This window comes from Myripristis murdjan, chromosome 21, assembly GCF_902150065.1.
Source record: "Myripristis murdjan chromosome 21, fMyrMur1.1, whole genome shotgun sequence".
Classification (NCBI taxonomy): Eukaryota; Metazoa; Chordata; class Actinopteri; order Holocentriformes; family Holocentridae; genus Myripristis; species Myripristis murdjan.
In genome coordinates this window covers 25,371,521-25,381,520 of record NC_044000.1, presented here as the reverse complement: position 1 = coordinate 25,381,520, position 10,000 = coordinate 25,371,521, and the positions used below count along the sequence as shown (strand labels likewise).

At 48.7% G+C, this 10,000-nt stretch overlaps 1 protein-coding gene across 1 annotated transcript in view; it reads right to left on the bottom strand.

Moving 5' to 3' along the window:
* The window catches only part of LOC115379685 (myosin light chain kinase, smooth muscle-like), a 59,840-nt gene that overhangs the window by 39,629 nt on the left and 10,211 nt on the right, over positions 1-10,000 (bottom strand). Inside the window, 9 exon segments of the mRNA XM_030080504.1 lie at positions 1,281-1,409; positions 2,194-2,270; positions 3,503-3,549; positions 3,788-3,950; positions 4,237-4,258; positions 5,677-5,842; positions 6,296-6,461; positions 7,220-7,265; positions 7,937-8,144. Coding sequence (XP_029936364.1) covers positions 1,281-1,409; positions 2,194-2,270; positions 3,503-3,549; positions 3,788-3,950; positions 4,237-4,258; positions 5,677-5,842; positions 6,296-6,461; positions 7,220-7,265; positions 7,937-8,144 — 1,024 coding nt within the window.

Here is a 10,000-nt window from a genome sequence, read left to right as displayed (position 1 = left end):
GACACAGCACTGGCATAACACTGACACAGTGCTGACACAGTGCTGACACAGCACTGACATAACACTGACACAGCACTGACACAACACTGACAGAGCACTGACACAGCACTGACCTAACACTGACACAGCATTGACATAACACTGACATAACACTGACACAGCACTGACACAACACTGACACAACACTGACACAGCACTGACACAGCACTGACATAACACTTACAGAGCACTGACACAACACTGACACAACACTGACACAACACTGACACAGCACTGACACAGCACTGACATAACACTTACAGAGCACTGACACAACACTGACACAACACTGACACAGCACTGACACAGCACTGACATAATACTTACAGAGCACTGACACAACACTGACACAACACTGACACAGCACTGACACAGCACTGACACAACACTGACACAGCACTGACACAACACTGACACAGCACTGACACAACACTGTCACAGCACTGACATAACACTGACACAGCACTGACACAACACTGACACAACACTGACACAGCACTGACATAACACTGACACAGCACTGACACAGCACTGACAACACTGACACAGCACTGACACAGCACTGACAACACTGACACAGCACTGACAGAACACTGACACAGCACTGATAACATTGACAACACTGACATAACACTGACACAGCACTGACACAGCACTGACATAACACTGACACAACACTGACACAACACTGACATAACACTGACACAACACTGACACAGCACTGACACAGCACTGACATAACACTGACATAACACTGACACAACACTGACACAACACTGACACAGCGCTGACACAGCACTGACATAACACTGACACAGCACTGACACAGCACTGACATAGCGCTGACACAACGCTGACACAAAACTGACATAAAATACAAGTACAGAGAAAATGTCCTGATTTAAAATCATAATTCTGTGTCAGGAAAAATGTCCTCTGCCTTCTTCTCAGGTTGTTTTCTTGTGTTTGCTCAGTTTGATTTTGTTTTTTACTTGTTTGTTTTTGTTTTTGTTTTTTTATTTTCAGGTCATGTGTTGTCCAGGTACTTGTTGCATTTTTCTCATGTTTTTGACAGAAATCCAATGAATCTGTTCAGGTTTGGGTTAAACATGTCACTTCTGATTGGCTTGTTTTCCTGATGACATCATTTAAATAAAACCCAGACTGCAGCAGCCAAGAGGTTGCCTAGCAACACCAGCAGCGCCACGTCACAGCGTTTCCGTGTCACTTCCTGTTCTCACCTCCCAACAGCCAGTGGACAGACGGCGTCGGGTTTCCCTCCACCGAGCAGAACAGCGTCACTTCCTGTCCCTCCGTTACCCAGCAGCCTCGGAGGGGCCCGACGAACAGCGGGGCCCGCCGAGCCGCACCTGCGGGTCCAAACACACCTGGACTCAGAACTGAACTCACACAATACACTACAACTACATAGAACTGATTAGAATAGAATATGAGGCGTATGCTGTGTAACAGGGGTTAACCCAACCTAACCCAGGGGCCCTTGAGGGTCTTCCAGGGGTCTTCCTCAGCAAAGGAAGAAAAATGATAATAAAAGATAATTATGATATAAGTATCACGAGACGGCTCCAGCACATTTGGTACTTTGACTGCAAAATATGCCTTCACCTCAGCGTCCCTATGGGGCCAAATGGGGCCCCACAGTTCACTGAAGGTCAGCTTGAACCAAACACACAGGCCTGCAGCTGGCGTCCTGCTGGGGGGCCACGACCCCCAGGCTGAGAACCTCCGCTGCCAACACCTGGGGAACCAGCACCTGTGTGTGTGTGTGTGTGTGTGTGTGTGTGTGTGTGTGTGTGTGTGTGTGTGTGTGTGTGTGTGTGTGTGTGTGTATGTGTGTGTGTGTGTGTGTGTGCGTGTGTGTGTGTGTGTGCGCACGCTGCAGGCCTGGAAAACTGGCCCAGGAAACTGGCCAAGCTGAGTGGGCGGAGTTAAAGACAGCTGACATTTAAAGTAACATCAGACTAGAAGACGTGACGTCTCATTGGCTGGAGTTTACCTGCTGGTGGCATCATCAGTGTGATGTCACCATCACAGATGTTTTCCAGGAAGTGGAATCATGGCAGTGTAACAGAACAATACAAGAAACTGCACGTCATGTGTAATCTGTGAGCTCAGTGTGAGTGCAGGTGTTACCTGGGCAGGTGACGTGCCGGTCCACAGGAGGGGCCCGGCCCCGCAGGCTGGGCCCTGGCCCTGGCTGCCTGATGGCTCTGACAGAAACATAAGAACAGCTGAGGAGGTCTGTTCCAAAATAACATCCAAATGATTTGACAAAACAAAATGAAATCAGTGTGTCAACTCTTTTGTGTCTCCTGGACAAAATCAGGTAAATGTGCACGGGCTGAAAGGGTTAAATATCACCTCCAGAGCTGCTCCACGGCAGCCACGTGACCAGGAGGCAGTCATGTGACCAGGAAGCAGTCATGTGACCAGGCACACCTGGGCCGTATTCAATCTAACAGAAACGATAAAGTTCTGAACAACCTGTTGCATTACGCAGCGCTGCAAGTATGGAAGCCCAGAGGGCCATTCTCCTGGAGACTGGAGCCGAAGAACAACTGAGCAGGACGTCACTTTACATGGATCAGCAATAACAGGGGCGCTGCTAAAGACCTTTGGACATCACTGCCACTGCTTTGGCGATCAGACACAGGAGGAGAACTCCAGCCTGGATCAGTGGTTCTGTGGAAACTGGAGCTCCTAACTACACTGAGCCGACCTTTTTTTAGGACAAGAAGAGAAACATTTCAGGTGACGGATCTGCTCTGCTGTGTTTCTGCACCTCCTGTGAGCTGAACGATCACTTAGACGTAGACTTACTAACCACTGTTTATAAAATGGAATAAAAGTGTGTTTTAAGTTTTAAGTTGAATAAAAGTTGCCATGTTATTGAGGAAAAACAATAATCAGCCTGATCTCTCATCATACTTAGCACATACATGTGCTTTTCCCTCTTCAGATGATGGGTAACATGTTAAACATTGGCTACACTGATATAGCAACTTGGAAGTCATAATGGAGCACTATCGTTTTAAATCACGGAGGCTTAAATACAGGCTGATGCTGATTGGATAACACCTCTGACACGCCCACAAAACGGAGGAAAACTGCCTCTGAGGCAAAACGTTTGAATACGGCCTGAGCTCACCTGCTGTTTGGCTCCAGGTGGCTGCCGTGGAGCAGCTCCTCTACAAATACAGTTTTCTTCTAATTTAAAAGAATGCTTTGCTAATTTTCGTTTTTCTTTCTTTTTTGGTAAATTTTCTGCTATTTTGTTTTTGTGTTTTTTTTTGTTTTTTTTTTTGCTGATTTTATTTACTTTGATTTTAGTGTTACTCTTTTCTTTTTCTTTCTGTTTTTTGTTGCTAATTTGTTGGCAGTCAGAGGGTTAAACCGTCTGAACTCTGCAGCCGAACACAGAAACCCACTGAGACTGCTGTACCTGCAGCTGTCTGTCTGCACAGGGACAGACGGACTCACTGACTGCACCTGCAGACAGACAGGCAGACAGACAGACAGACAGACAGACAGACAGAGAGACAGGGTGACAGAGAGACAGACAGACGGCGACCGAGACAGACAGACAGACAGACAGAGAGACAGACAGATTAATATATTTCTATTAACAGTACAAACTGCAGTAGAAGTCTTGTTGCTGTGTATTTTCCATCAGCAGAAAAAAGTAAAGCTGCTAAAAACTAAAAGTTTGAAGTTTGTTGGTTCTGACCTGATCAACGCCAGCAGGGGGTGGTGTGGCGGCTGCAGTTCTCCTCCCAGCCTGCAGGGGGAGCTGGACGGGGGGTTTGCTCTTCCAGCTCGCTGCAGGCCCAGGCCCGGCATCCTCCTGCTTCTCTGACAGGCTACGGCCAGCGCTGGGCTGCAGGGTCCCGCTGTGGGAGAGCAAGATGTCAGCCTGGGCCCCCCGAGGGCCATCTTGCAACACCTCCTTGAGGTGACTGGTTGTTTGATTTGCCCCAGTTGGATTTTGATGAATGCCACGTGGGCCGGTGCTGCCCCCACTGGACAGGCTGGGCAGTGCAGGAAGGCCTGTTGTTCTTTTTATAGGAACATTTTTTATTTTCTACAGATTTGTAACACTTCCTCTCTTGTTTCTTTCTGTTATGTGGCTTCTCTGCGTCTGTGTCGCTAAACAAACTGTGCGACGGTTGTACTCACCTGTCTGAGCCGGCCGGAGCGCCTGTGAAAGCAACAGGACAGGAAATGTCAGGACAAAACAACAACAAGAGCAGCCAGCTGTGATAACCTGCAGCCGAGGCTCCACGCCAGCAGGGGGCAGCAGGCCGCCGCCGCCTCCTCCAGCAGGAAACACAGCCTCTGACTGGAAGCTATGCTGCTGTGTGACAAATGGACACACACTGATTCATAGCCCCGCCCCCTCTGATGTCATCAGGAGGGGAACATAAAGTCACACAAAGGCTGTGTCTGAAATCACTCCCTAATCACTGTATAGTCCATCCATCCATCCATCCATCTTCTGCTGCTTATCCGGGGCCGGGTCGCGGGGGCAGCAGTCTAAGCAGGGACGCCCAGACTTCCCTCTCCCCAGACACTTCCGCCAGCTCCTCGGGAGGAACCCCAAGGCGTTCCCAGGCCAGCCGAGAGACATAGTCCCTCCAGCATGTCCTGGGTCGACCCCGGGGCCTCCTCCCGGTGGGGCATGCCCGGAACACCTCCCCAGGGAGGCGTCCAGGGGGCATCCGAAACAGATGCCCGAGCCACCTCAACTGGTTCCTCTCGATGCGGAGGAGCAGCGGCTCTACTCCGAGCTCCTCCCGAGTGACCGAGCTCCTCACCCTATCTCTAAGGGAGCGCCCGGCCACCCTGCGAAGGAAACTCATTTCGGCCGCTTGTATCCGCGATCTTGTCCTTTCGGTCATTACCCAAAGCTCATGACCATAGGTGAGGGTAGGAACGTAGATTGACTGTTAAATCGAGAGCTTCGCCTTTCAAGTATCTTGGGGTCTAGTTCACTGTATAGTGATTAGGCCATTTTGTAGGGGAGTCTGAATGTTTAGTGATTATTAATGTTCACTATATAGAGCATTGGATGTATCCCACAATCCACCGCGAAATGTAGTGGACATCCGATGGTCACTAACTGGTCACTAACCAGGCAATATATCCCATCATGCATTGCGGACAAGCAGTCGCGAAGGAAAAATGAGTTCCCTATGTAGCTCACTACATTGAATTCCCTATAAAGTGAGTAGAGAGTGAATGAGGGAGTGATTTCAGACACAGCCAAAGAATTAGCTGTGTCTGTTAGCTAGCCCACTCTGTTAGCTGGCTGGCTGGATAGCAGTGTCAACACAACTGGTTTGTTGATGCTCTGTTTCCTAGAGGCTGAATAGCCAATCAGAAAGCTCCCTGTCACTGATTCAGCAGGGTGGTGTGGCGAGGTGTGTATGTGTGCGGGACACAGGTCTCAGGGGTGTGTGTGTTTGTGTGTGTGTGTGTGTGTGTGTGTGTGTTTCAGATGTTAAAATACAATAAAATCCCATTTTACAGTGTGTCTTCATCCAAACTGCTGCATCACTTGTCTCAATCCTGATTGGCTGGCCAATCTCCCTAGCAGGACTCTGATTTGCCGCTTACCCTGGACGATGAGCTCGGCGGTGGCGGTTGCTGTGCCGGCGCAGTTGGTGACCGAGCACGTGTAACTTCCTGCATCATCCAGGCACACTTCCTGTATTTCCAAGAAGTGCAGGCCAGAGCGCTCGTACATACTGACCCGCCCACTGGACTGAAGCTCCGCCTCCCCCTGAGAGAGAGAGAGAGAGAGTCACATACATCGTAATCATTGATTGTTTTGTTAGTCTGTTTGTTGTTTACAGCTGGACATGCTGTGACTGGCCGTCTGGCTGCTGAGGCTCTGATCAGCTGGAAGCAGCCACATCATGCAGTGATCTGCCCCCGGTGATCTGTCCCCAGTGATCTGCCTGCATTGAGGCAGTGATCTGCCTGAAGGCCAGCAGGATGTTCAACATTAGGTTGGGGGCCTGGCAGGTGGCCGGTGACAGCGGGGCACAGACTCAGCTGCACTGTGGTGTTATTTATGTTTCTCCTTCCTGTCTTCCTGGCAGGTTCCAGACATCCATCCCACGGATTCACCCAATCTGATGCCTGAACTGGCTGGCCAATCACAGCTCTCCTGCCAGGAACACAGGTGGGAAAACCCTCACTATCTGCTGTACACCTGCAAGTTGGCTCCCACCCTGAGCCAGGTGATGCAGGGCTGAGGCCGTCCTGTGGTCTTGACGGAGAACTTGGAGGTCTGTCCCGGCCTGGAGAACACCCTGCTGGGCTTGGTGATGAACCTCGGGGGGCTCTCGCCCCAGATGCTGGGCCTGCCGTCCACTGCCGGGACCGCACGCCAACCCCTGGAACCATGGGAAATGTAGTTCTGTTAGCACAACGGATCGCTTCCCTGTTTATGAACCACAACAAACTTTTCATCTGCGAAAAGAAACGATTCTGAAGAACTGCCCATTTTCTCCACCAAAGTGTTTGTTCTGCGGCTCGATTAATTAATAAATCTCGTTTATCAAGTGTGAAAAAAAGTCAAAGTAAAGTAAATAAAGTCAAAGACTAAAACCATCCAGTTACTAAAACTCACATTTCACACTTTATACATCAACAAACTATTTATCAAACCCTGCATGGAAATAAAGATTTCACAACACAGAGTCAGAATGTGAGTTTGTGGTTGAAGCAGCCGCCTCATAATGTTCTGCTTCTGCAGCGAACAAAGTCCTCAACATTCAGAAACCACACAGCTGATAATTGGCTGTGGAAAGCAAAACGTTTCCCCGGGGACTATTTTCCCCGGCGGAGGAGGTGGAGGGAGCGTTTTGGTTTGAAAAAGTCCTGAAAACACAACAGTGCTGCTGCTTTTAGGAAAACTCATGTGGAGGACTTTATTCCGCTGATGGAAAACTGGAGTGAAGAAAGTGTGAAGGCTCTGAAAGTTCATGTTCATATCATCGTGGAATGAATGGAAACCAGCGGCTGGAGGAAAGGGAGGAGGAGTGATGTGGCAGCTCTGAAATCCCACTGCTCGCTTTGGGAGGAGATCAGAGGAACGTTCTGGAGAGAAAACCCTGAGTTTATACATGAACTAAAAAGCAGAGGCGCTCACCCTGGTTTCATGGAGGACGGGAGGCCATATTTCTTCCCAGAGTTCTCTGCAGGAGGAAACAGACAGTGATTCTTTGATGTGTCTCATTTCAACCCAGAAAGTCTGACCCAGCATCACCGAGCAGACCTGAGGCTTCACTGCTGGACCCGCCCGGCTAACGACAGGCCCAGGGCTCCAACACCATGTTCTCACCTCTCTGGGTCTGGGTCAGGGTTCCAGACTGCCATCTAAACAATCAGTTTGCTGTACTTACTTAATATACTTCATACAAACAAAAACATATTTCTTCTCAGGGTCTTATTATCATAGTAGTAGTAGTAGTAGTAGTAGTAGTACTAATAGTTGTAGTAATAGTAGTAGTACTTCTGGTAATTTCTTGTAATTTTTTTCTTTTTCATGAACTTTTTTGAATACTCTTTCTGTGAAGTTGCTCATTGCCTTTTTCTGGTGTTTTGGTCTTTGGTCTTTGTAATAAAGTTTGTCGTTTCATCTGCAGGTGGAAACAGGATGGGACTCTGAAACAGTCTCAGTCACGTTTCCTTTCTATTAGAGTATATTCCTATAGAAGGCAGTACAGCCACTAGTGGTACGAGTACTAGTGGTAGTAGTAGAGGTATAGTACTAGTTGTTAGTAGTATTTGTCAGTTATAATGCTAGTAGCATTTGTGAGTTGTATTTGACAGTAGTATTTGATAGTAGTATTTGTAGTATCCAAACCTTCCAGCAGGATCTCCACGGTAACCTGGCGGCTGCCTGCCTGATTGGCTGCCTGACAGGTGTAACTGCCTAAATCTTCCTCCGTGACTCCGCCCACCACCAGGCTGAAGGTTCCACGCCCGCCTTGCTCCACGGCACAGCGCTCTCCACCAATCACAGCCCGGCCGTCCCTGTACCATGTGACCTGGGGCTCCGGGTCGCCCCGAACCTGAGAGGAAGAGAGGAAACAAAACCACATAAGGCATGAGCACGGTGGAACCTGGGGGAACCCGAGAGAACCTGGGGGAACCTGCTTCTCTGAAAAGAGACTCTGGGCTCTCACTCTTTACAGGTCAGTTTGTCACCAGGCGGACAGACAGGTGTGGACAGACAGACAGGTGTGAACAGACAGACAGTTGTGAACAGACAGACAGGTGTGGACAGACAGACAGGTGGAACACACAGGTGTGGACAGACAGACAGGTGTGAACAGACAGACAGGTGGAACACACAGGTGTTCACACACAGACAGGTGGAACACACAGGTGTTCACACACAGACAGGTGTGGACAGACAGCACAGACACACGCTGACACAGTGTGAAACACGCTGTGGAACATAAGACTTTGTATGATGTTTGTATGGTCTGATGTGATCTGCTCTGGTTTGATCTGGTCTGATGTGATCTGGTCTGATGTGATCTGGTCTGATTTGATCTGGTCTGGTTTGATCTGGTCTGGTGTGATCTGGTCTGATGTGATCTGGTCTGATTTGATCTGGTCTGATGTGATCTGCTCTGGTTTGATCTGGTCTGATGTGATTTGGTCTGATTTGATCTGGTCTGGTTTGATCTGGTCTGGTGTGATCTGGTCTGATGTGATCTGGTCTGATTTGATCTAGTCTGATGTGATCTGCTCTGGTTTGATCTGGTCTGATGTGATCTGGTCTGATTTGATCTGGTCTGGTTTGATCTGGTCTGGTGTGATCTGGTCTGATGAGATCTGGTCTGGTTTGATCTGGTCTGATGTGATCTGGTCCGTTTTGATCTGGTCTGATTTGATCTGGTCTGATGTGATCTGGTCTTCCTGGTGTGATCTGATCTGGTGTGATCTGGTCTGATTTGATCTGGTCCGTTTTGATCTGGTCTGATTTGATCTGGTCTGATGTGATCTGGTCTTCCTGGTGTGATCTGATCTGGTGTGACCTGGTCTGGTGTGATCTGGTCTGATGTGATCTGGTCTGATTTGATCTGGTCTGGTTTGATCTGGTCTGATGAGATCTGGTCTGATGAGATCTGGTCTGGTGTGATCTGGTCTGATGTGATCTGGTCCGTATTGATCTGGTCTGATGTGATCTGGTCTGTCTGGTGTGATCTGGTCTGATTTGATCTGGTCTGGTTTGATCTGGTCTGGTGTGATCTGGTCTGATGTGATCTGGTCTGGTTTGATCTGGTCTGGTGTGATCTGGTCTGATGAGATCTGGTCTGGTTTGATCTGGTCTGATATGATCTGGTCCGTTTTGATCTGGTCCGTTTTGATCTGGTCTGATTTGATCTGGTCTGATGTGATCTGGTCTTCCTGGTGTGATCTGATCTGGTGTGATCTGGTCTGATTTGATCTGGTCTGGTGTGATCTGGTCTGATGTGATCTGATCTGATTTGATCTGGTCTGATGTGACCTGCTCTGGTTTGATGTGGTCTGATGTGATTTGGTCTGATTTGATCTGGTCTGGTTTGATCTGGTCTGGTGTGATCTGGTCTGATGTGATCTGGTCTGATTTGATCTGGTCTGATGTGATCTGCTCTGGTTTGATCTGGTCTGATGTGATCTGGTCTGATTTGATCTGGTCTGGTTTGATCTGGTCTGGTGTGATCTGGTCTGATGTGATCTGGTCTGATTTGATCTGGTCTGATGTGATCTGCTCTGGTTTGATCTGGTCTGATGTGATTTGGTCTGATTTGATCTGGTCTGGTTTGATCTGGTCTGGTGTGATCTGGTCTGATGTGATCTGGTCTGATTTGATCTGGTCTGATTTGATCTGGTCTGATATGATCTGGTCCGTTTTGATCTGGTCTGATTTGATCTG